This window comes from Cyanistes caeruleus, chromosome 2 (assembly GCF_971803275.1).
Source record: "Cyanistes caeruleus chromosome 2, bCyaCae1.hap1.1, whole genome shotgun sequence".
NCBI classification, from domain to species: domain Eukaryota; kingdom Metazoa; phylum Chordata; class Aves; order Passeriformes; family Paridae; genus Cyanistes; species Cyanistes caeruleus.
In genome coordinates this window covers 112563754-112591394 of record NC_141702.1, presented here as the reverse complement: position 1 = coordinate 112591394, position 27641 = coordinate 112563754, and the positions used below count along the sequence as shown (strand labels likewise).

The following is a 27641-nucleotide window of genomic DNA, read 5'->3' as shown; positions in this document are numbered from 1 at the left end:
TATATCTATATCTATATATATATATATAATTTACCATCAAATGCAAATGCCAACAGTGTCTTCTTCCAGGGCTGCATCAAGATGAATTCAACCCTCAACTGCAGGGCTGGAGCAATTTGGCCAAATGAAACATTACAGATTCCTTTTGTTAAAGCAATTTTAAAGTAAGACCCCCAAAGGAGAGAGAATTTGAAGAATAAACTCAAGTTTATTCCTGGAATATTTTTTTTAACTACTGCTCAAATATTAATATTATAGATCACGCTAAATTCAAATAGCACTCTAGGAGGAAAAAAACCCCAAACTTACCAAATACTTTTTTCTTTTAAATCAGAATTAGGGTCAAATTCCCAATTGTTTGAATAGTCTGTGACAGAGTTTGCATAATTTCTCTTTTTGTTGTTGTTACTATGGCACAGCTTCCTTGAACTAACATTCAAAGGTTATCGGCTCTAAGTTATGCTTGCTAAGTCTCCTTATACAACTCACAATCAGAGGGAGGGAGTGGGAGGAAGCAGTGTGATAACCAGTGCCAGCTTTGAGATAAAGCCCTCCACCTAATCTCTGTTTATTTAGACAACCATCTGACCGCAGCACCGGGCATAAAAACAAACCAGGTGTACGGCTAAGGGAATTTCTCCCCCCTCCCCTTACCATGATTGCATTATACTTTTTGGGTAAAGGAAAGCAGAGCCTCTTTCTTTTTTTAAGATTACTTCGAAAATTTAAATAAGCCCAAAGTTTGAGGTTTTCATGTTTGGATTCGCTTGGCTGGATGGGCTTTTTTTTTTGCTTTGTTTTGTAGGAAGGGAAGGTAATGGCAACAAAAGCACATTCTATTCCACCCTTTTTTATTTCTTGAGGTTTTGGAGGAAAAAAATTTACCATATCACATTTACAACAAGACTTTAAAAATTTGGTTCCCACTTTGAATTATGTTCCACTGGAGGTGATTCAGGATGTTTGGAATAAATACAAATATCATGGGACCAAACTGGAGTAAACTGAGCAGTGTTTTAAATGTATTTCTCTAAGGAGCTGACAGAGAGTTGGGCACTCAACACATCTCTGCTGCATCACTGCTGAAGCTGCTTTTTCCAGGTGCCAAGACAGAAAAGCTCTTGCAGGTCAGGCTATGAGAAGCAGTAAGGTGTCTGGCTGAAGGATAACTGAGCCTCCCTCCAGCTTCAGCAGCAATATTAAACAGTGGTGGGGAGCTTGCATGTTGGCTGATGGCTCTATTTCTCCTGCCATATAAGCCCAAGGCTGCCTCCAACATATTCAAACTCCGTTTTCCCCCTTTTTACCCCTCTGTTAATTCTCCTCACTGTTTACTCAATCATTTTAGGTAGGGGGAAGTGATGAATATTGCTGAGTGCCAGTTTTTATGGTACAAGATGAACAACCCCAAGGAGCAACTTACACTGAGTCCCAGGCTCCTGTCAGCCCTGTAATTGATGATGTTTTCACTGTAAGGGGTGGGGACTGGGACACATTAAGGCTCAATAGGGGAAGTAAATGGAGTGAATTGACTCAGCAACTCTGCCTTTTACCACAGCTTCTAATAAGGATAAACTGATTACTGCCAAATGTACTTTAACATCACAGGGAGGGGAGGGAAAATAAATCGATCTGCTCAAAGGAAATAAATGCCATACCATAAGTTTTTTTAGAAGTGAACTTTTATATGCAGAAGCCTAGAAGCATCTTGGCAGTAGGCTGCTGCTTCTTTCCGGGTTGCCATTTGCCACTAAACCAAAAATGAATTTGCAGCCTTAAAACCTTAAAGGTGAACTCAGCAAAAAGATCTCTACAAAGCCAAGTTATCATTTTTGTACCTTCACTCTCAAATGATTTGGATAACAAAGAGGAGCATGGCAATGCTCACACTGTATTTCAAATGCAGACTTCATGTCAGCATCTTTTTACAGCAACTGAGAGACAGGATGCTCCAGTTCTGCGCCAGGCAGTAGGGAAGGCAAGCAGGCGGCAGCCCAAGTTGCCAGGGGTGACTATGGAGCTGACAAGCCCGGGATCCAGCAAAACCCGCCCTGACTGATGACTTCTGGGTTCCTGCTGACCTTTGATCCCTTCTGGTTTGGCTGGGAACAAAAGAGCCCGTTCACCAGGGCCCCTCACACGTATATTTAACGAAAGCTGCCATTGCCCATATGCTGATTAATGTGTTTGCCTTCCATGCGGCAGCAGGAGGACCACGGCCACCCCGTGCTGCTGTGCAGGTAAAGCGCCAGCTTACCTAGCTTGTATGTCACACAAAATAAATCAAGGAAATCCACCACGAGGCACATAAAAATGACTAAAACAGGTAAAGACAATTTTTGTCACTGATGCAAGGAGTTGCTGAGACTGGCGATGGTGCCACGAGCACTATCCCTGTGGACCCAAAAACCTGTGGAGGGTTTCTGTCATTAGAGATTTGACGCTGCTCTGACACCGAGGGCCATCAGCAGCTCAAACACGCTGTTGCAAAGATGCTGTCGGCTACAGCAACCATGGAGGATGCTGTCCAACCCTCAGAGGCCACTTTCATCACTGCATATTGTCACCATAGCAATGAAGCTGAATGCAGGCAAATGACAAGGGTCTGTCATCACTCAGCCCTGGCCTGACAGCCCTCAGCACCAGTCGCTCTCATCCAGCCTCAACACACAAATAGGTCTTCAGCAGGCCCAAAAGTAATAATCTGCCCCTCCACAATGTCATAGTTTCATTGGCATTCCCAGCAGCAGTGTGCACCCCTTACACCCCCTGGAGATGGCTCTGCTTTATTCCACAGGGAGTTTTCGTGCTTTAGGGAAAAGACAGAAAAGAGAGAGCCAGAAGGGATACAGTGGTACCCACACATCAAATATCAGAGACAATCAAGGAACAAAACAAAAAACAAAAACAAAACAAAAAAAAAACAAAACAAGGAAAAAATCTATTGGAAAAAATGGAAGTAAAACATGACAATTAATGTTTGAGGGGAAAACAACAACACTTCCTATGAAATGGCTTCAGCAAGGAATAGCAGTGGCACTGACAAAGTCTAAAGCTCCTTTCTAATATTAAACATGGCAGTTGTATATAAAATGCATCCGCTGCTCCCTTCACAGAAACAGGTGTTTGGGGTGAAGTCAGGATAACTGGCAAGGTACGCCGGGCTGTCACCGACAGCAAGCACGGCCAACACACTGCTCTGCCTTCACGCCAACACCAAAATCAGGGTCCCAGTTATTTTCACGCTCTTCCTGCCAGAGATGCCACAAAGAGACAATTAACTTGGTCTACTTCCCTGCTGCCTGGGTGGAAGTACAGCAAGAAATGACAGAAATCAGAGATGGCAAACACTATCTCATCTAGAGCTCGTCTGCCTGCTTGGATTAATCATAACATCTCTATTTCAGGAGAATTTCTGTGTGGGGTCAGTTTTTACTCATCCTGCCCATGCAAACTCACCCCTTTTAATTGCAGCACGTGGGGAAGGTGGTGAGAAGGATCTGTCTTGGTGGTTACCTTACTTAGCTCATCTTGACCACGCACTTTGGATTTTACTTTGTGTTTAATCATACAGAATACCCCAATTTAACAGCGACCCTATGTTACCGTGCCAGCCCTCTCACCATTTCAAAAGCTGCCTTTTAATGATATTTAATTTAGGCTGGCTTATATGCTACATTTGCTAGTGAACACATTGCCTGTGTGGCTCTTATTTAACACCATCACTATCCCCCCACGGTGTGCAACACGCTCACCGGTCTGCAGCAGCCCTGGAAAGACAATTCACTGTTCAAACATTTTTTAAACCTGATTTACCGTTCCAGAGAAACAACTCTGCAACTAATCTTCCAGGACAAATGTAATGCCGAAGAGCAACTAAACTGAAACGTATAAATTCCATATATACTTAAAAATATCATTGTCTGTAATTTAATATAACAATATTTCTAGGCCTATAACCTTGCACGCAGAGGCAATTTCCCAAGCATTAATACTTAAATGGGTCATATGCACCACATCTGTCATTCTGTCCTGAAGTCTATGAGGCACAACCAAGACTCTGCAAGCCTATTGATTTTTCTAGCATTTGCTTTAATTTACTTAACCATTGAGAAATCCATCAGTACATAAAGGGCAACTGTCCATTACTGCCTCATTTGCAGACATTCTTTCTCCTCTTTTTTTTTTTCCCCTTCTATTTTTTTTTTTTTTTTTTTTTTTGGTAAATATTTCCTTTTAAATCGCTGTGTGTTTACAGTGTAAAAACGAATCCGGAAAGTGCTCACACCTGTTTCTGTTCAGTAACTGCTGCACTGAGGTATATGTAATGTGCTTAAAGATAGAATAAATATCTAGACATTATTACATCTGTGTGCAAAGGGTGGTAAATTAGATCCTAATTACATTAACAGGGATTCTGCCTCCCAGCTTAAATTTTACATGAGCACTCTGTAAAAATCCAAAAGCTCTGCTGTGGTTTCTTTATGAGCTGGTGATTACAGCTACTTCCTATGCGGTCACTAAATATTCTGTTTACAAATAAATGAAGAAGCTTTGAGCCAACTTGCCAGGGTAATAATCCGTGTTTTTTATTTTTTTTTTTCCCCAGCAAACCTTTACCACATAAGCATGGCAACAATCAGAAGCCCCGGCTTCATCTAATTACTCTATCACATAATTTCACAAATTGCCTTTTCACTGGGGAGCCAAGTGCAAAACACGCTCACAGTGGGATTTCAGGCAGCAGCTTTCATTTACTACTCATTTCTTGTTAAATTAAACACAAAAACACCAGTTGTGTGAAAGAAGTCAAAAAGAATGCTTGCAAATGAGCCAGACAAGTGTATCTTACATTTATACCATTTGCACAAAATAGCTCATTGGCAAGCTGGATTTTTAACGGCACCATTAACATCTTTAACCCTTTTAAGGCCTGGCATGAAGCTGGGAACTGGACCATTCTGACCAAACTCAGCCCAGCAAAACAGCACCAGGCAGAGCATCAGCCTTATCCTTTTGTTCATAACTGGGAACAGAGGCAGCATGCTCCAACTCTGCCTCCACATAACCCCTTCAGCTTTACCAGGGGTTAGAGGACAAAATCAATTCCACAAATTTCTGGGTATTACACCCACCTAATGCCAGGGAGGGAACAGTCCTAGAAATAAGTGGGATTTGTAAGCACAATTTCTCTTTCATCCAGGACAGCCCTCTAAGGTGTGGGGTACCAGTGAGACTTGGGGACACAGGGACCTGGAGCACCAGACCCCTGTTAATTATCTGAGAGTTAACAAGGCAGGATTGCAAGCTGCCACCAAGGAACACAAATTATTTTGAAAATAATTGCAGCCAGTGTAGCATCGCTGGTGGAAGTGAACCAGAGGTTACACCGCTCTAAAATGACATTTTGTACATCAACAAGTACAAAACTAAAACACGACCATTAGTAATTAAAGCTGCTCCTTTAGCAGCACCAAAGCCAGTAGGTCAGGTACCATTTTACATCAGAAACCAGCCCTGATGGCTGCAGATTTGCCAACACTATCTACACAGGGAAGGAAAAAAAAAAACCACATTAGCAGCAGCTGTCTGTGTGCCTCGACATTGAAAATCCTATTCATACAGACAGGTGGAGTAATTTAAAAGCCAATGTGGTGCAATTTTGATGCAAGTAATGCCACTGTTTACTAAAACGCCACCATTACTGCTGTTTATGAAAACATTACTGAAATTGCATTTTATTCATAAGAATCCTAAGGTTTGGGTTATTACCAGTTTCAAAATAATTCTGACCCCAACTGCAGCTTATGGCCCTCTGGGGTTTACAACCTGCTGCACTGACAGACCCATGCTCAGGTTTCAGCAATGAAATCAAGGGTTTATCCTCTTTGCCGTTCCCACACAAGCACCGTGCAGTTCCTGGATCAGCACAAAATCCACGGCAAATAAGCGGAGTACTGCCAGTGAATCTGTTAACTAGCCAGATTGTCTAATATGGCATTCACCTTTCCAAAAATATCATTAGGAACACCAGAAGCTCTGTCTGACATGAGTAAGGATGGCCTAGGAAAAAAGAGTTTCACTTCAAAGCTGATTTTAGAGCAATCAACAGAGCAAGGCGCCTAAGGCAAAGTCCCACCGTTTTCTTTATGAGTTCACAAAGAGTTCTTGGAAAATATCTTTATATCATGAGCAGCCCCTTGGTTTTACTAATGTGACTCAAGTGACCACCTTAGTGTCACCAACATGACTACCTTGCTTTTTGGATCACAGGGACAGAGGACCCAGTGTGAGAATAAGTTCTTTTGTGGCTAGATTTTTTTTTAAAAGTGCTTCCAAATGTTTAATGCTGTACAGGTTGGATTACAAAGGGCCAAACTTTTTGGACTACAAAGTAGCCAAGAAAAGAATATTCATGCTATATCTAAAATCTGAGAAGTATTTTCTGGGCAGAAGTTTCTGCTTCATAAAGCAAAAGATGAAGTGGTAAGGCTCTGAGACCTTGCCTTATTAAAATGATGGCCCACCACTGAAGTGAAACGAGCACTCCACTAAATACTCTGGGTCTAAATCAGGCAATGATGCAAAAGGCGAGGTAAATTAGATAACTACATATTAACTTAAACCCTTTTCTGCCTACTTACCTTCTCTCTACATATGCATTTAGCATAGCTGTAGCTTACAGGGTGAGGAGCTGGAAGTACAATGATGACTCATCAATAAGATAAGATTGGTTGGATTTGATGATCTTAAAGGTATTTTCCAACCTTAACAACTCTATGAATACATTTGTTCCATGAATAACGACTCCATGAATATTGAAAATTGGATTTTGAGCTGAGCGTTTTGTTGGAAAGGATGGCATTACCCATGGAAAATTTTAACTTTACACCACCAAAAAAAAAGTTTCCCTTCCAAAGGAAAATTTTTCTCTGGGAAACTTTGATGGGCAGACAGTAAACACAAGTACTTATTATTAGGAATTAGAGCCTCTTTAATATATGCAACAAGAAAAAGCATGTAAGCTGTAACAGTGCAGATTCTGTGCAGCTGAAGGTAAATGCAGGAAAAGGGAAACAAAACTTTTTCTAAAATGGGTAAAAAAATGAGTCACTTCTCATGCCTGTCCTGGAGCAACAAACAGACTATAGCCACCACAACATCACTGCTTTAGCTTATCCAGACAAGGGTTAAGTTCATGCAAACAGATGTAGGATAGTGTATGCCAGAGCAAGGGAATGTATCTTACACAACTTGATGTACCACTTCCAAATGTGACCCTATTTGAAAGGCAGCTTATCTTACACCACAGATTAACACATCTCATCAGATATGCGCCCAACTGGTTTGGTGCCTCATATTTTGGCACTTTACCTGATCTGATTAAGTCATTTGCTAGCACACTGGCATGCTGTGAAACTGCTTCAAGAGTAAGATTTCCAACAAAAAAATTAACACTGGCACTTACATACATAAGCATATCTGAGAATCAACATAGGCTCTTTTGTAGCAACCGTGTTAGAGGACAAGCTAAATAAACAACTAATAATGAACAACCGAGCCCATTAATTTATCCTCATTTCCTGCTCACCCACTGCTTGCCAAGATACTGTTGCTGCCTTTAATGCACTTCATATTGCAAACTGCTCGCCAAAATATTTCCACGGATATTTCCAGATTTAAAAAATCGGTGACCAAACTTTTTCCCCTCCCTCTCTGTCCCCCTTCCAAAGGTGACACTTGGATTTTGTACGTCTGCTCTGAGTGCAGGAAGGCAGCGCGTCGTGTAACACATTGCCGTGTCTTGACTGGAGGAGGCTAACTTCAAAAATGAAGCTGCACACGCGAAATAACACAGCTGCAAATATAAAAAGAAAGGAGAGGGTGGAGAAGAAAGCAAAGCATCTACTGCTGACTTAAAAATTCTTATTACTGCAAACATTCTTGCTGGTAAACTCATTTCCGAGAATATTTATGCAAACAAAAGGAGTTCTAGCACAACCAGAGCAAGTGTAATTTAGCATCTGAATTAATGTTTATCATGTTTCAACTTTTCAGTATTCCCCTGCTTCTACTCAGATGTGAAATTCTGCTAGTGTCTAAATACTAATGTGTTTCAGCAGCTTCAAAATAATTCAAATTCTTTAATGTGCTAGTGGCTTCCACATTGGCACAATAGTGCCTCCAAGCTAGAAACTGTGGGAAATTGGGAAAAAGGTAGGATAGACCTTTGGGAATAGACACACACTCTCTCTCTCTCTCTCTCTAAAAACTTGTTGGCTGAGATTATTGGCTACCTTCTGATTTCAACCAAAATACTTCCCTGGATCACTGCCATTCCCAAGACCTGTGAGGAGCCCCGAGGAGATGACACATACCCTGTAGTTTAAGACATGATGGCTGTCTTCAATAGAAATGGAGCTAAATCACAGGTATTAAAAAAACAGATGCTGTAACTACACCACGCTTCTGAATGTGAGAAGAGCCTAAGTAAATAACCTGCTTTCCTTGAACTAACTGACCAAAGCACCCTCTATTTTTCCTTTCTGTTTTAAGACCAAAGGTTTGTAGGACAGCTCAGCGCTGACAACTTAAATAATCTACAAGACAGTGCATGAGACATGCTCCTTCCAAGAAATCATGAAACTGGAGCTGCACTGCCAAGGGTATCACCCAAAACCCAACAATTTCCTTTTAAAATGCCAACATTTCCCTCCTGCTAGAAAATGGACCAATCCTTGGATGTTCAAGAGCAGGTCAAAGCCACGGATTTGAGGATGATTAAAGAAAATGCTGGAGCTTTTAACAGTCACTGTCCTCCATAAAACTCTGTGAGGGCTGAAAGGTTAAGAAGCTAATTCAAACACACTTACCTAAATCCTCTTTGTCCTCCTTTCTGGAGCTCTCAGCTCAATTGAGACAGAGCCCTAGAATAATTATCTTCTCCCATAATAACATTTCCCATTTTCTGCCACTGGAGATGACTGCACCTGCCCCAGCAGAAGGGAGCTGAGGACCCTCCTTGTGGGCTACCTGCACCAACCTGTGTTAGATGCTCTTGTTGGATGCTCTGACAGCTCTTCCTGCTGCCAGGAGCAGGAAAAGCCCTGGCTCCCACCTTCCCAGTCAAGGGGATGGCGGTGCATGAGTGACTCAAGGCAAGCTGAAAAGCCTGGCTTTTCCCAGGAATTTGGGACAGCTGCCACTGAGAAGTCTTGCAGATGTGGAAGAAAGCTTTTTACAGCTTTGTCCACAATAAAATCAAGTGAAAGAGGAGACTTGCGTATTTGGGATAAAGCGGGAGGACACCCCCACACACTCCAAGTCCAAAATATGGAAATCTGACCCCTGTTACGCAGATGAGCTCCGGGAGCCCTCTGGCATTTTGCAGAGCAAGTACCAGTTGGTGCAGGATGGAGACTCACTGTGAGTTGTACTTTCTTGGGGGGAAGGGCTGTTATTTTCTTTAAATGCTTCCAAATCTCTCGAGAGGAGAACAAAGAAAACTTGGTTCAGCCAAGTATTTTGCCCTTTCCATGTTTTCAGTACCCTAGTTTTGTACCCATCTACCCTTTCACTCTACTCCTTTCCAAAGCCAGGCAATCCCACATGGGAGTAGGGGCAGGCAGCCAAATTAACCCCGTGCTTCTCCCAAGGCAAAATCTCATAACTATGGAGGGATGAGAAAAGACATGTAATCCACTTATTTTAACTTTACAGAGTTGCTAGCCACTAAAATATTAACAATATAAGAAAACATGTAGAATTAAATGGTGTAAGTTTTCTATCACAATGGCATCCTTGAAGCAATGGGGACTATTTTTCTCAGCTAGATTCAAAATATCTGCTTCCAATAAATTCTTTTACAAATAACAGTTTTACTAAATAGATTGCATATTGCTTATTTTAAATTTTCTTGTTTCATATGATGGCATCAAGTAATCAATAATGGTTAAAAATCCAGATACATAATAGAAAAATCCTTCCACTTTAAAGTCAACATCTTTCAGCCGTGTCTTTTACCTTCTGCTCAGTCTCCCCTTTCAGTAAGATTTAACCTCTTAAGGAAATTGTTTTAAAAGCAGTTCGAAATAATGATTAAATTATGGGATTTCCATGAAAGAAATCCTCAGCCCATTCATTTTTTTTTTTTTAAATCATGGCAATTTGTTTTTTAAAAGGTGTTTGAAGTCCTTGAATCTACCTCTTGGCACCATTAAAAGGGAGTAGTTTATAATCCCCTAATGTGCTTAAATAAAGCCTTCAATAGTTTAAATTGTTATTAAACATCTTTTGGGATTATAATTTTATGGCTTTTTTTGCCTGATTAGATGATGAACGTGAAGATCATCAAATACTCATCATATAACAAACCAATTACATCGTATAATCCCCAAAATGAGGTTTGAATCTCAACATTTTAAATTAAGCTGGATTTAAAGGATGCAGAGTATTCATAATGAGTGAAAAAACACTTGAAACAACACCCCACAAATTCCCTTCTCCTAGTTTTGGATGAAAAGGAATTTATACCAATTCCAAATACCAGCTTATACCAATAATACCATTGCTGGGACAGAAGTCTAGGATGGGCTGAAGCAGAAACTAACCCTGTTTCCGCAATTAAATTTACACAGATTTAACTGTAAGCAAGATTATTCTTTAATTCCCTTCCCCCAGGTTTTTCCTTTATTTTACAATCTCTGCTGAGGGATGTGCATTAGAGTGAGGAGATACGCTTGAAAAATTTGGGGGGAGAGGATAACCCTGAATGTTAAGTGATCAAGAAAAAAAAAAGTAAATTTTTTTTTAGAAGTCTAAAAGGCTTACAAAACATTGCTGGGCTGCAATGCACTCTGAAATTATCCTTAGGGTGACTTCCTGAAGGGAAGCACCAGCACAGAACTGGTTTATCCCAGTCCCTCCTCCAGCCCCTGCCATGGCATTTGATGCTCTGATGCCACTCCACAAGGCTCTTCTCTATTTTAACTCAACTTGAACAAACAGTTCTTCACCAAATTATTACTATTCTTCTTTTATTCCAGATAGCAACAAGCTTCCATCTCAAATTTATAGCAAAATCCTAAAAGCAGATTTCATAAACCTCCAAATTTGCCAGATGGTGTTATAAGCTACCATGAAAAATTTCTACAAGCTCCACACAACTACATTTTTCCCAACTTACAGCCCCACCTGAGCAGCTCTTCCAACCCAGATGCTTAATCAAAACTAAATCAGAACAGCAAGGAGTTAAAAAAATATCCTGCAAAGTCCTAAGTGTGAATCTGGTCAGCACTTTTGCAATTGTTTTAGCTGATTGTTTTTGTTGTTATTATTCCAAGAGGGGGGAAAAAATAAAAAGGCAATTTGGATGAATTTATCCCGATTTATCCCATGAAAAGCTTCAGAGCATACTGCCTGCATCTGCAGAGGACAGCACTTGCCTAGCCTTTGGGCATATGTCAACTCAGTTCTGCACATCAGTCAAAATACTGTGGGGGGCTGGAGCCTGACACTGAGTGGGAACTACTGCCCAAAACACTTCAGCATCCGGAGAGAAAAAAATGGATTTCCTCCTGAGCGTGAAACAAGAACTAGGGGACAAACCTTCGGAAATGAAGTCAGTCCACAGAGGAAGACTTAAAGCTCTTGGAGATGGAATCACTGCATAGAAGGAATTAACCCAACCTATCCACCTCTGAAAAGTATTTGTCCAATATTTATTTTAGGTCTTTCCAACCAATAATCATTAGTATGACAGACACAGCAATTACTGTCTATTTTATTTAATTCCATGCCACTGATGTGTATTAATATTACAATTGTGGAAGAAATTTGCTTTTAAAAAGGAGGAGTCCCAACTAACATCCCAATCAGGAAGCACCAATGGTCAGGGGGATGCTGGATTTTGCACTTAACTGCTCATTTCTCCTCTGCCATTTTTCAGATGGCAAAGTGAAGTCATCTTCACTTTGGGGGCAAAAGGGAGGTATCACCAGTCACAACATATCCCCTGCCTGAACCACGCCCCCCCCTCTGTCTTTCCTCACCTCCAGCTTTAGAGAGGACCTTGTGTTCACCCCACAAAGGAACAAATCCACTGATAAATAAATGGGTAAATAAATAAATAAACAAAATGTGTGGGATCTCTGGTTTCCTCAGGATGATCTGCCTCCTGCAGCAAGGACATCAGGTGGGGACACCACCAACACCACTGTGCAGTGTTATAAGAGCAGCCATGGAGCCCTGATGCCCTCAAGAAAGAACGGGAGTTTCAACTCCTTCAGCCTGTCCCCCATTACTCCTCAGCTCTGATCACAGCCATTATTTGGATCTGGGTTTGTTTTGGGGTTTTTTTGCAGCCAGGACAGCACCCCAAGCAGCCTGCAAACATGCTCTGTTGCTCTAGTGCTTGGAAGAGCCTACAACGTTCTCCAGACATGTTTTAATTTGAGGAAACTGTCCAAGATCCTGCCTAAGGTCTGCCTCAAGATCCTGCCTGGAGAAGGTCAGACTGGATAAACCAATTCTGTTTTACTGAATTGATCAGGTAAGTCTGGATTTACCACGCTGCCAGAAGAGGAGAAAGCTGCCCTGCAAGAAAACTGCGTGCTTCACATGGCTGGGAGGACTCTGCACTGGGGATGGTGGATTTTTAAAGCAAGCTTTAGCTCAGTGTTACAAGGTAGAAAATTCAGCATTGCATAGGTCTTGGGAGGAATGGCTCTTTCTGTATTTGAGTCTTCCAGAAGCAGACACCACCTCACAAGCAGATGTCCAGATGTTGTCTCCTAGAGACTGCCAGGAGTCCTGCAGCAAACTCAGCAGGCACTCTCCTCTTTTGAACACTATTACCACTAAAACCCTGCACCTAACCCAGGTGAAACAGTGAGGGGGTCTGTTCAGTTTGTTCTCTGCTCCTGAGACTGAGCATGGAATTAGCTACAGGGTCAGGTCAAGCTCATGTCTACACAGGGTGGCTCCCACCACAAAGGCTTTCTAGAGACACCCTGTAGCCTTCTGCCATATACCCAGAAAGGCATTTGGAGGGGGTGTACCTGGTCCAGGCCAGGAGTGTGCTGAGGATTCCTCAAAGAGCTTGCTAGGACTGACCTTTGTGTTCCTCTGCTCAGATTTGGGTGATGCATTATTTACCAGCACAAACACAGCAACAGGCCACTTTCAGGAAAAAAATATTTATACTACTTAATCTGCAATTCCTCGCTGGAAACTACAGGAACTGACATGCAGTTGTTCAGTGTTGCCCTGGTGTGCCTTGCCCTGACTGCTGAGCTTCCAGGGCCTCTCCTGATTCCTGAACCTAGACCAGGTGCATCAGGCTGGTGTGAGCACCTGTGGACTGCCTTGGGGGAGGATGTCCTTAACCTGCAGAGAGATGCCAAGTGTCATCTCAGGTGAGGACCTAGAAATGGGGAGCCATCAACACCAGAGGGACCTCAGCCTTTGGAAACGCTGGCACTGAAGACACCAGACAGGGCTGAGGAGCTGGCAAAGCTGGGGCATGGCTGACACGGAGCCTGCCAGAGAGAGAGATTAACCCGGAGACATCTGAGGCCCTCTCTGGCCTCCAAGGAGCAGGGCTCCAACATGAAGGTTCATTCATAGCAACCCAGGACCGCACAGGACAGGATTCCCTGCCTGATCCCCGTGCTGACAAGAGTCATGGCAGATATCTGGTTTCTTGGCTCAGCAGGGGATGGAGGGGTGATGTGCATGAGCGCTTCCTCCGCTTTACGAGCACACCCTTGGCAGAGCTCCCACCGGGGCTGGGCAAGCTGGCCAGCTTCTAGTTTCATCCTGACCCTAGCTACAGAGGAAAGAGTCAGCTACTGGGGTTGGAAGCAACAGCCCTTCCTCACTACCACCTGCAGACACCCCAGCAACCCTTGCCCTGACCCTTATCCTTGTGGTACAGAAAGGCTCAGGCAAAAAACCTGGGGCGTAAAGCCCAGATCCCCACAGCGGATAAAAACACAGTGACAGATCACCACAATTTGACAAAGAAGGAGAATGGCAGTAGAAACACTTTTCTAAATGCTAATGTTAGAAGGTGTGTTACATATTATAGAGCCCTGAAAGCAGCTCCAGCATCCAGCTTAACCCCACACACCTGTCCAGAGCTTTGATTTCTAATTGAAGGAATAAAAAACCCCATACAGGTAGCTGTGGTAACAGAAATAACTGCACATACCCCCACCACTTCCTAACATTAAATACAGGGGTAACTTACACTCTGGGAATGAGACTGTCTCAAAGAAAAAAATTATGCTTTGCTATTAAACCAGATACATTCAGACCTTTCATCATGAAGCTTCTGATGATCTCTGACAAACATCTGAATAAGGTCTTTGTTTGCTTTTGGCTTTGTTTTTTAATCTCCCCAATTGTTTTCTGCAGTTCTCTGGAGCACAGAATCAGGGGCCAAATGCTGCTCTGTGCTCCAAAGCAGAGAGTCCCACTGCAAAGCAGGACAGGTCTGCAAGAATATATTCATATAAGCTTTAAGTAAAAATCACATTTGGCAGCGATGTCCTGTTAACGACTGCATCTCAAACAAACAAGCAAATCTAAAAACAACACACACACAAAAAAAAAAAAAACCCCATACCATAAAAACATACACTCTATGCTCTTCCCCTGACATCTAGCAAATGAGGCAACAACAACAACTCTGCTCGGAAAAGTCCCTCTACTGCCTGGCAGCAACATCATACGTATTTTTTCTTTCTATGACTACTACAACTATGACATTATCCATGTTTCATTTTGCATATGTGATCTAGAGTTCACTTACTGTTAGATGCTGGAACAGCCATGCCCTCATGATATTTGTGGCTACTTTGGGAAAGATGCCACGCTTTTTATGTCGCTTTTTGTCCTTATCTGGATCATCATCATCACCTGTGCTGGGGGAAGCTACACTGTTGTCCAAGCCGTCACCTGTAAATATAGTGAATCAAATTTTGACTTATGCTACCTTTATATACTTCAGCCGAAGCCTGGCTTTGGGTATAAACTGCATGAATATTTAAATGAGGTATAAATTCTTTAACACCGTAATTCACCAGGGGTTGAGGGGATGGGGAAAGGGGGGTGGGAGAGACACAGGGAGAGGGAGGGGCTCAGAAATGTGTTGGCTCCATTCTGGTTTATCTTGAAGGACAGTGTGGCCATCTCTGCCATTGTAACCCAGAACAAAAAGCGCTTACAAATTATAAAAATAAATTTGTAAGCATCCGACTTGCAAAGGTGGAAATGCTGGCTCTTCTTCACACTAAGTCACTTCCCAAAGATTCATCCCAGTCAGCTACTTTGGCTGAGCTGAAAATTAGGAAAGTATCAACAGTGTTCTGGGATGGGGATCATGACCTGTGTGAAGCTGGGTGCCTGGGGTGTGAAAAGTGGGGTGAATGCAGCTCTCTTGCAACATCATACTCTCTCAGCAAATTCAGAAAAAAACAGATGATTGAGGCATTGCTTATGTTAAGTCTTTTACAGATGTTCGACTTCCCCTGATTCTTTGATGGGAGGTGGGTAGCTAACTGGCTCCCCTCTTCCCAGCCCCAGCCAAAAGAAATTCAGAGGGGGATAAGTAGGCACCGATTTGACATACACCATTAGGAATTAACACCCTGCTTTGTGCCAGTGTGCCGTATTTGTAATAGGTGTCTGCTTCTGTGAAACAACCACTGATCCAGAATGAATTTCCTTAACGCAGAGAAGGTCTCAGACAGTTCCCATCACATTAGCAACACGTCTATGGGAGGATGCCGCCGTGGAGCAGCCAGCTTGGGTCTGGGCTGATGGCTTAGCGGCCAAGGGAAAACAAAAGTTGCAGTGCCTCGTAGTTTGCACGCAATTTTTGTTGCAAACGCTGAAAACAGTTTATAAACAAGCCCACAGAGCAAATAACTCTTTGCATTGAATGCATGTGGACTGAACAACATATCCTGATATCCTGGCTTCCAAAGACACTGCATTTGTAGCAACATGGAGTTGTGATGTTATTAGGCAAGTGTTTTTTACACCCTCGGGCACAAGTGATGAAGAAAGTAATCTCAAATCACCTGAATACAAACTATCTCTGTTAGAGACAAAAAAAAAAAAAAAATTAAAAAAGGGATGTAGACTGTCATGATTTGTTAAACAGCTTTCAGCACCAAAAAAAAAGAAAAAAAAAAAGAAAAGAAGCTATTATTAGTGTTATATTCTTAGCACATTACTGACCATGGCAAATTTATAATTATCCTTATGACTTGGCCTGTGTCTTTAATGAAACTGTAACCTTGGGTAGTTACAGACTAACACAAGATTTTTACAAAGAAATTAGATATCCAATGAATTCTTTGAAAGCCCAGTATCTAAAAAAGGGCTTTTATACAGAGAAGCAATTCACCATATAAAATAATAATTCATAAAAGAAACATGAGCAAAGGAAACAACTCAACAGCATTTAAAATTCCACGGGCTAATCTACTTTCTGTCTGTGAGAGGCAAACAAGGAAAAGAAAAGTATTACGCATTCATTGATTAAAAATGAAAAGCTTCTAACCTAATGACACAGCCTTTCACCACCTCCCTGCCATGGTCCACCCGCCCTCATCCCCCAACCCATTTTTTTTAAAAAATATACTCATTTCAAACCCCCTTCAGATTAATTTAGCAGGCATTGCCTCATGCCTGACGGGAGGAGGACTCATTGATAATTTATGGAAATATCTACTATAATCCAAGGGAGATGACTTTTTTTCCAGCTTTGTGCATCAATAGATAATCAAGGCCTTCAAGCAGCCTTAGCTTCCCATTACCTCGGGCAAGAGAATTCCTGAAAGCATGCCTCCAGGGCACCTGAATTATATCCTCCATTAGGGGAGGAAAAGCTTTCTGCATTCCACCTATAACACTCCCCAGAACCTTTCCTGTTTATTTCTGCTGTATGAAAGCAGAAGCATTAGGAACAGGATTTTTTAAGTGAAGACTTATGTAGATACAATGGAGAAACCTTTCAAGCGCGAGCCAGATCACCTCCTTCAATCCCGGGCAGTGACCTATCCCAAATAAAAGGTTTCTGTTACATCATTAGCTCAAGCCAAAAACAGCCTTGGCTTAATGCACAGTTTGTTCTTCCTACTGTTTTTAGGCAAATACTGCTACTTTACTCCCATCTGGGAGGGAAATTACACTGCTGGGCTGTAATCTAAGACAAGATTTTCATTGGAAGCAAATGCTTTCAATCCAGTGTAAATACTGGTGTATGTTCAGAAAAGCCTAAAACAATAAACCCTGGCCTCGACCGACACAAGTTAGAGAAAGTGAAAAGCAGGGAGAGGATAAGAAAGCGCCTGGCTATCCTCGGAGCAAATGCTTCAGTAGACTCCTGTAAATTGTTTAACCTCTTCCACTTTTTTTAAATGGAAAATTGATCCCGTAAAGACTGAAACCACAGAGAGAAGTCTAAATGGTCAATTGTGGATTTTAGTATTTCCATCTACTTTGCAACTTGATACGCTCACCTCTGTGAGGTCTCCAGAGATTCCCCCCCTCCTTTTCTTTTTTCCCCCCCTTCTTTTCCTCCTTTTAAAGATCTCTAAACAAACTTGAAGCACCACTGACCAGCCACACGGTAGCAGCTACGAACTGCATTTGTAAAATGTCGGTGGCAACTCTGTTCCTGAAGTTGACTTCTCCTGCCGCCAAATGAAGGCGAACTGAAAAGGTGGAAATAATCATAGAAATGATGCTAGTCCATAAACAAGCTTACAGCCTCATTAGTATAGCGGGAGGCTCCGCTGGGTGATTTATGCTTGTTTTGCTGATGCCATGAGGAAATGCCATAGGGCAACTTTAGCCAGCTGCTAATGGTTTCTGACAGCTTCTTAGCAACTAGTGCAAGCAACGCCGTGGCGTTTGCTAGTGACAGAAACCGAAAATGTCATATTATCTGCCCATGTGTCACGAAGTCCGTGTGGCAATTAACTAGTAGGCCAGTGACTGAGGGGCCACGGGCTCTTCGGAATGGCCCATGGCTATCTGGGGTCAAAGCGGGCTCGCCGCTCGCCTTTCTGCCGCACATATGCACGGGTGTGTGCATGATCCCCATCGTGCTCCCGCCCGCACATCGCTTTGGTCCCTCTGCATCCTTTGTCCATGGAGAAACTCCGTCTCACTTTCTCTTTAGGCATGGCCTGACATTATCAGAGGAACTGCAAGTAATCTGTCTTGATATGATGGTTGGAAATGGCACTTTAATTGGCAATACCTGATTCCCTGGTTTTGAGTGCTGGATCCGAAGGTGCTAGCTGTTTTTCTGCTCGCTCGCAAATTAGTCTAAAAGGATTTAAGATCACTGAAGCAGACTCGTTGCCTTGTCAAATTGCTGGGAGCACAGCAACTCTGCACAGCAACTAGATGCTATTTAAAAAAAAAAACCAAACCAACAAACCCAGAAATGCAGAGCCTGTAAGGAGCAGAAGGAGAGCCCGGACTCCGCACTCCTGCTCCCCGGCGAGCAGAACCAGGCGCTATATGTCAAAACTGTCAAACCTTTCAGCCTGGCCGTCTGCCCTTTCAAATAATATTTAAGAATTGTTTTTACACAATTTTTTATAGGCCATGGTCTAGTGAAAGAGGCCAACCAACAAAGAAAGGAATTTGTACTACAATTCGTCCGTGGACGATTTCTTGCCAGACCTGGGCCAGTCCCCATGGAGCGAGGCAGGTGACCTGTGGCAGCTCCCCGGCTGCTGGGGAGCTCCGATTTCAAACGCCCTCAACTCCAGCATCCCAGAGTTGCCTATTTAAGCACACCCAGGCATTTAGGCCGTGCTATCTTGTTCCTTTCAAGAAAGGATAAAGCAGCATTTATCGTATTCAGCCCTGCTGAATGGCTCAGACCGGCCATGCCAGCAGGGTTTCCTCTCACTGCGCTCCCCACTCCGCTGTCATCGCCCCTTACGACTTCCCTTCCCCTCCCACTCCCCCAAAAATCACAGGCAGAAGCAGCAAAGGGCAAGCGACTTTACAGCAGCCCCTCGAGTGGGTAATGCTCTCTTTGTCCCTGCTGATATGTTATAAACCTTTGTTGACAAAATAGGTGCTTCTGGAGAGCAGCTTGGCACAGGCACTCGCCTTCAGCAGCCACGGTTGTGGCAGGAGTTTCCTGGTGATTCAAAGTCTCCCTCACTCCCACACCAAACCCAAATTAAATGTCATCACCCTGCGACGCTGCAAAGTCTGGCAGAGTGGCACAGCTGGGCAGCTTTCAGCCACTCCAGCTCCCAAATTTGCTCTCAAACCTCAACCATTGCAGCTGTCCAGATATGACATAAATATTCCCAATCCCAAGTCATGGACAGCTCTGAAAGGTTGGGAAATTCAGACGTCCTAAAAGCCTTGACTACAAAATCCATGCCTCTGCACGAAGCTCTTTAGACAAACGTCCTCAAATGATTTTAACTGACCAGAAACCTCAGTTCCAAGTTGCAAATACAGCTTTTCCAAAAGTGCCTTCACCAGATGTAACAGGTTATTTCTCACTCCACGTAGCCCTGCCCCACTATCAAGTCTGCATTTGGAGTACAAGTATTTTCTATGTCAAAGAACACCAGACTATCCTAAAAAGCCTGCCTCCTATTCCTCTGACAGGAGATCTGAGAGAGCTTTAGAGCTCTACTGTTCAATTTTCTGGGAGGGGGTAAGAGCAGGGCACAGGCTTTGCTGAGGTGCACCAAACAATATGATGAACACTTCCAACTTATACAGTCCAGTTCTAGATAGGCACCTAAATACACAGCTTTAAGGAGTTCACAGGAGCAATATGTGAAAGATGTGCACCCAGAAGCCCTAGGAAAGGCCTGGAGCAACTTTTAAGTGGACTGACTAAAAGCTCCTTATGTTCAACTTATTTGTGTGTGTCCAAATGTCTGCTGTTAAAAACAGTTTCTGTCTCCTCAAAGAACATCACAGTTTGCATTTACTTTTGCATTTCATGAGCTAATATAATTTAAATATACAGTGTTTGGACAAAAACTGTCGACTTCTGTACTAGATTTATAATGTGTTCAGTGTTATGAACTGAAACACCTAACACAATGGCCTAAAATTCATGGTCTTTTCAGTAGCATCTTTTTTTTTTTTTTTAATTCTATCCTAATTTTTCTGCAAGCATTTAGATACAAGTTCCTCAAATTCCTGCTTCTGCTAGCATGAGAAATCCTGAATTGCCTAAGCCAAATATTTAACTGTTCACTGTCCACCCACAGCTCTGTTGGTTCCTTTCTCTTTTAACTATTCCAAGAACCAAAATTTCTTTAGCAACCTTTCCAGGTAACTGGTAAGGAAGATTTATTAGCTTCAAGCAAAATAATGTACTAGAGAGATTTTAAATGGCAAAATTGCTTTCCTTAACCTTTCCTCTGTGCTGTATACCAATTTAGAGTAACTACTGTAATTTCCACAGCTTTACCTATGTTATCCCTTACAGAAACAAAACTCCAGTTTGCTGGATACCCACACATCCACCACAGCCACTTTTTGTGGATCAAAGCCAGGCTTATGTGTGAAATTTTCCTATAAGGTACAAAACTATGAATTCTCAAAAAAAGCAGGTTCACGGATGCAACAAGCTTTTCTGTGAAGCAAGAGAGATAGAACAAGGATCAGCACTTCAGACCACCAGCTTTGCACAGTCTTGAGCAATCAAAGAATGTGGAAATTTCTTTATATGTATAAATTTTTCAATTTTTTTCTGACACAGCCAGCTCCAACTTGGCACAGGAATGTGGTGAGCAAAAGTCACACCCAAATGACTCTGATGTGAGTCAGTGCAGCTATTATTCATGTCCACAAGTACTGAAGGACAAGTTCACTACTCAGGAAGTGTCATTCCTCCTTAGAGCAAGGTGGCTAAGGAGGCAAGCTGAGCAGCACAGGGGCTGAGTGCTCAGGTAAGCCAGGAGAGAGCTGGAAGGCACTGACACAGTCTGTGGGTATGTGCCCAGCAGCTAAACCAAGCTGTATCTATCCATTGAGGAGAAACAGAAGTTTTAACATTAAAAGGCATTTAAGTTTAGAATATTTCCCTAAAACACATTATTTTAAAATTTAAACACACATGCATATACTGCATATGTAACATTAACCCACTGACGGCTCTCACTCTGCCAATGCCCCAGCAAGGCACACGAGCTGAGAATGGGATTACCAGCAAAAAGGTACTTCAGAAAATACAAAGTAACCATGACATTTCTTTATTGGGAGAAGCATTTTCTATTATTTTGGATCCATGGTTAGTCAGACGTGAGGAAGCACCCCACTCCTGGAGGTCAATGGCAATCATCTCACACACACAAGCACACTTGAGTGGCCTACAGAATGCCCCAAAAATAATTTACAATGATGATGTAGCTCTGCTTGTGAATTTGGAAAGTGGTGTTGATGAGGGACCTTTTTTTTTTTTTTCACATTCCTTAAGGAGAAAGCCTTCTCAAATATACTTAATAAAAAGTTAATGAGGAACAACAAGGTTGAAAATGAGCATTAGCAAGGAACAAATACCACATGTCTGGGGGTGCACACATCTCTTAAGGAGATGCAGTACATGTTTCATGCAAGAATTCAGCCCATGACATAAACAGTGGGAAGTTGTCAGTCACAGATAGTATCCATATTTACAAGATACTAAAGGACACAGTTGCAAAAATATCCTACACAAATATTCGCAGATAGCGAAACCTCAAAAAGTATAAATTACACTCTGGCATTTCACAAATTTTGAAGTTTTTTCTTGAATCACTGTACTTTGTTCTTCAGAGACAGGAACACCTTTTTCTAGGAACTCAACCATCTTTTTTTCTAACTTGAAGTCCCTTCAGGCAAGCAACGAGCAAATTAGTTGTCTATGCAAAGAGTAAAAACTGCACTGACAAACAGTGGAGGAAAACCCATAGATTTTACTGATTTTCATTTCTTTGGCAGCTTTTTATAGTTGAAATGAAGGAAACCTCTTACACCAGGTAGCACTTCTTAACGAGGTTCAGAAAACTACATTATTATGAGTAAGTTCTGACATATTTCTGGAGCTGTGCATCGCTGAATGAAATACGAAAAAGAAAGCAATTCATTGTATGGGAAGCAAACAACTTTCTGCTGCCAACAACAAAAGTTTACTTTGAGCAGTTGGAAGCAAATACCCTACAGAAAAGTATCTGGTAAAACAGAAAAACATCCTGCTTTAACCAAGATGGTAAAGGGCTTAAAAAAGTCAGGGTTTTTTTTTCCCCCTAACCTAAAAGCCACCATGATGACTCTACAACTTCTCGGGAAAAGCTGTTTTTCAGTCATCCTTTCTTTTGTTAAAACACAGGTCTTTTTTATGAAACCTATTCTCTCCAGCCTCATCAGGAGACATAGTCCCACCAGTTGCATTCTCCATGAAAAGTCAACTACACGTGACTGAGACACAGGTAAATCCACCACTGGATTCCAGCAGACTTGCTCCTGTGTAAAGCAGGAGCACAAGAAGCAGCAGGAGCACAGGACTGCTCCACCATGGGGGAGAAATACACCCAGCTAATGCCCCAAATGGCCACGAGGTCAACTTCTGTAAATCTCTATAGCTCCTTAACAACTGGCTCTATCTTTGTGTTTATCCAGCTCCTAAGACACTTGACTCTTGGACTGAGCACAAGCAGCTATAAGAGGCTCAAAGCAAAGATCAGAAGCATATCACATATAAACTAAGGGACATGTTATCTGTAGGAACAGTTTATTATGTGGAACATTTAAGTAGGCTTCCTTCCCTAAACGTAGCTAAATTGCCTTGGGCCCTACCTACTTGCCTGCTCCAGAGGAGAAGATGCTGTAGATTTCCAGTTTTACAACAGAAAATATGTGTCATAACCTTGACATTGTCCAAATAATTCAAAATGAGATTATTCTATTGAAAATAGTTTAAACAAAAAACCAAAAAAACAAACCAACTTGGGCAAGATAAACAAAAATACTTGGGGTTGTTGAACAAAACAAAAGCATTTTACTATGGCCCAATTCAAGACCAATCAGTGCTGGCCCAAGCTGCAATTTGCAGGAACTATAATTTAGATACTGTTTGCCCCAAATCCTCTTTTGCAGAGCTGGATCCCCCATGCCACCAGAGTCCTCCAGCCACAATGAACAGGAGAGGTTTAGTCTAGCTGCAGAGCCCAGGCAAGTCAGGATTCATGACATACCAAACCCACATGAGATATTTCCCACTGGAAGTTGCCATGTGGTTTGTATCAAGTAAAAAAGTTCTTGTGGATAAGCAGTGTATTTCCTCTACTGCCATCCACTTTAAAATGGCATCAAAGCCAAAATATTTTCCCTCTGCCCAGCCCATCAGTTACAGCAATTGACAATAAAAACCAAGACACAAATGAAAGAAAATTGATGTTGAACTTCACTTAGCATGCCATGGCTGCATCACATACCCTATTTCCCCACATACAGTGATATATACTGTAACTCTGCAACTGCAAAAGGCAGCTCTACAAGCAATGAGAATAAAATGGCCTCATCTCATCTACCTTTCCTCTTTTGACAGTAACATCTCCACTGCCATTGTTACAGCTTTATAAAGTTCCACTTGCACAAATCCCAGCCACTGAACCCTCCTGACTGGGCAGCTAGTGAAAAAACATCTGGCCTTATGAAACAAATTAACTATTTCCCTGTACTCAAAGCAAGAGGAAGATAATTTTGATTTGTTATGGAGTATTAATCCAAAAACCTTTGTGAGGCAATTCCCACTGTACCTGTGGGAATTCCACCCTGTGTTTCACAGCTGCATTAAAGAAGGCAGAGAAGAGGGTTGGCCTGTGTCCTTTGTGGAAGAACCACTTCCACAAGCTGTCTTGGAGGTCCATGTGCCTGCTGGCCTAAACTGCTGGGCAGAGAGGGTCAGAACAACAGGGACCTGTGAACCTTCCAGTGCCTGGGCTTCATATGAACAAGGCAAAAGCTGGATCCAAAACAATTATACTGCTGTTTTCTAAGGAACTATAACAAACATTTGCAATCATGAACTGAATGGATGGCATTTGGACTCCACCATCAATTTCCTCCCCTCATCCTGTCCTAGAGCTGTCTGGGATGCTCAGAAGCAGCCTGCTTTGCCCCCCAAAGACAAAACCTTATGTTACCATGCACATAATGAACTCAGGAAAAGCCCCTGAACTATAAAATATGCACCCCTCTGGCAGACCTTTCAAGGGAAGGGTGTACACAGAATTAATGTTTTTACCCACTGCTCTTGTTGCTCCATCAAAGGTGAGTCCTCTGGAGTACCCATGACAACAGTGGGAGGCTGCTCCTCAGGAAGGGGATGAGGAGCCAAAAAGAGTAAATTTGGCAGAGCCAAGCTCACATAAAATTTTCTTCCACTACTGCTCCTCTCCCAGCACAAAAAGCAAATCTGCTGTGATGAGGTGGCACTTAAGAAAGGCACAGTAGAAAAAAGCAATGCTGAAGTCAGGCTTTAATGCAAAGGCATGGTGACATTGGGTCTGATGGCCAGCCAACAGGCACACTGCTGCCACTCATACAGCTCTTGCTGCCCTCTGCTCTGCCCTGACTCTGTGGCTCCACAGGGTGACAGGAATCAAGCAATGACCACCATGGTGATCAGGCCACTAACTCTTCTGCTGAAAACGCTTTCCCCCTAAATATTCCTTGGGTATGGGGAGGTGGGGTGGCACTGAGGGGCAGGTCAGGGTACACCCTCTGCACATCCAAGTGGCTGCTGTGAACTCAGCCCCACAGCAGAGCCTGGAAATTCAGAGGGCTGGGAGAGCCCTTGAGAGAAATAACAGTGATGGGGAGGTGGTCTCGACCCTGCTCCTTGTGGTTGGCCACTGGCCAGCAGGCTCAGGTCCTGATGATCCCATCCAGGCAGTGACAGTCCTTTCAGGCATTTCAGTCCTGAAATGTGGTAACCAAGTTAGCACTTCCCCTTAGGCTCCAACTTCATGTATTCCTGACACTGCCATGTTTTTGGCTTCCTACGATTTTCTACCACAGCTTCTGGTGTTTTGATGTTTGATTTACAGTGCAGTTACAGTTTAAGGTGTGGGCTTTTTCCAAATTAAAACAAACAAACAACAAATCCAAATGCAAATCATCCAGAAGCAAATAGGTCTTAGAGTCCAAAACACACAAGGAAGCTGAAAGAAAAGTCAGGTCAATGCTGGAGACTTAAAAACTTTCCTGAGTATCACCTACAGGTGCATGTTCACCTTGCTTTTATCTCTTTCATCTTCCATCGCTACATATTCCTAGATATTACCTGCCTAGAATTACCTTGAATAGGCAAACTGATAGGAGGAAAGGGACAAGCTTCTGGTGCACCCCAGAATTTGATTATTAATTATGTCACTACATCTCATGGTGTCAGTTCCAGCTGTGAGAGGTATGAAGGAAAAGAAGGAGTTAACTCAGCTATTTCCAGCTCATGTCTTTGACTCCATAAGAGTGTTTAACCAAAATCCCACAGAAATCTCAGAGCAAAGCTGGGTCATAGCAAAAAGCCATCCATATCTTAAGAAAAAAATAAACAAAAATGCATACATCCTTCAAGAAGTCAGCCAAAATTACTTCTGGTTTCTTTTTCAACTCACAGCATTTGTCATTATCTCTAAGAGCAACAGCAGTAGAATTGTGTAGAAAGCAAAATCTGCAAAAGCTTTCAGTAATTTGATGTACTTCAAGTGACATGAATGAGTAACCAAGGAAGCTAAAGAAAACCTCAGGTTCTAGCAGGCTGAAACCACAAGCATCAGCTTCCCCATAGCAGGTATAGACCACAAGGAAGAAGAATCTCACTTTTCTGATGAAACAACCACATCCTTGTTGAAAGGGCTGAGGACCTGGTCTCACCCCTTCCACCCACCAGTGATGGAGGAGGACTCTCACCTGCCCAGCTCACCGCTCCATCCCTCTCCTCCTCAGGCAGAGCCCACAGAATCACCAGCTCCACCTTCCTAACTGCCAAATACCCTGCTCAGCTGCTACCCTCCCAGCTGAGGCTAACAAGGAATACATTTCTGCTGTGCTCCCCACCCTTTTCACCTCAGCTTTCAGGATGTGCTTCTCAGCTGATGTGCAAGGACACAGCGCGTGCAGAAGCCAGTGCTGCACCGGGTCAAACCCCAGCAATGTCCCCGTGTCCTTCCTGTCCACGCAGATATCAAGGAAGGTTTTATAGGCATGGCTTGCCTCATAAAGGAAAAGACAGACTTCTCTAAGCATCCTGTAAATGCCAGGAAAAGAGAAGAATGGACAGGAAATGAAAGGAACAACCTGGAAAGGAGAACGGAAAAGCAGGAGACCTTGGCTCCAGGGAGAGAGCTGACCACAGTTTTAGCCCTGCCTTCATCTATAGAAGATGTTTGCTTTTATTAATCATGGAAAAAATGCGGTGCGTGAGCTAAGTCAGCCCCTGGGCAGATTTAACTTGGGTGACCTGAACTTACTCTGCAGATCACCATAGGTCTCTCTGACCTTGGCACTGACACAAGGATCATATTTTCTCGTGGATGAATTACTCTGGAATAATTCTGCCAATGTATTAGGCATAAATAGCCTTTTATTTAGGACTGTGAAAATACATTCTCTCTTTCTGCCTCTCACCTTTCCAAACAAAATCTATTTATTGGAATAAGGAAAACCCCACCCTTCATTAAGGTCTGGGTACACATCTCAAGGGCCAGACAGAAGCTTGGCTGCTTCATGCTCATGGCAATGTGTTTTCAGACATTGCCTTCAGCAAGACGCATTTTGGAGTTAACTGGTAAGATTTGTTGCTTTTTTGATTGGAGTGGTCACCCTGCACATTTGCAGATGAATATACAAATACTTTCAGACATGACAGAGGTGGTAAATTTAGGTCAACAGTGGGAATGTTCAGCTTCAATCACCAAAACAGAAAACACAATCCTCAACATACATCTACAAGCTAGTGAAGAGCAGCTCTGTGAAAACCAGCCAAGCTGCACTGAGATAAGCAAAAAAATCCCCCAACACCCACATCTCAGCCTTGCAGAAAATTGACCAGTTTGGAAGGAACAGGTAAACAGTGTGTTCTTGGACAAGAGTCAGCACAGTTTGGATGATGCAGACCTTTCCGTTCAAGAGTTGCACTGGTTTTTGTGTCTGGTCACTTGAGGTCACACCACAGAGCTCTGAGGCTCTGCAGAAGCTCTGCATGTTTCCTCCCCATAACGGAGGTGGCTAAAGTGGCTATTAAAATCAGTTGTTATTCTGATGCCACCTGAGTCTTAATTGCTGAAAAAATGGGGATTACAACCACAGAAAGTGCTTTCTGGCACTGGCTAAGGAAGTATCAGTTTTTGAGGTCAGAATAACATCCCTTAAAAATATGAATCAGAGTGGTTCTTTCATACTGCAATTTGATAAAGGCAGGCAAAACATTAGCAGACTACTTTGATGAAGGTCAGGACAGCTTTGTAATATATACATATGTCTTAGAAACGTGCTTAGGTGTGTGAAAAAAAGGAAAGAAAACACTTGAAAACCTGTATTCAAATTATCCAGGAGCAGTCAAATAAATCCTAGCAAATACTATC

At 42.6% G+C, this 27641-nt stretch overlaps 1 protein-coding gene across 6 annotated transcripts in view; it reads right to left on the bottom strand.

The window, feature by feature from the left end:
• The window catches only part of MEIS1 (Meis homeobox 1), a 108908-nt gene that overhangs the window by 36735 nt on the left and 44532 nt on the right, over positions 1-27641 (bottom strand). For all 6 annotated transcript variants that reach the window (XM_086879250.1, XM_086879247.1, XM_086879246.1 and 3 more), the window contains exon 8: positions 14816-14961. In XM_086879250.1, coding sequence (XP_086735376.1) covers positions 14816-14961 — 146 coding nt within the window. The remainder of the gene's footprint in view (positions 1-14815; positions 14962-27641) is intronic.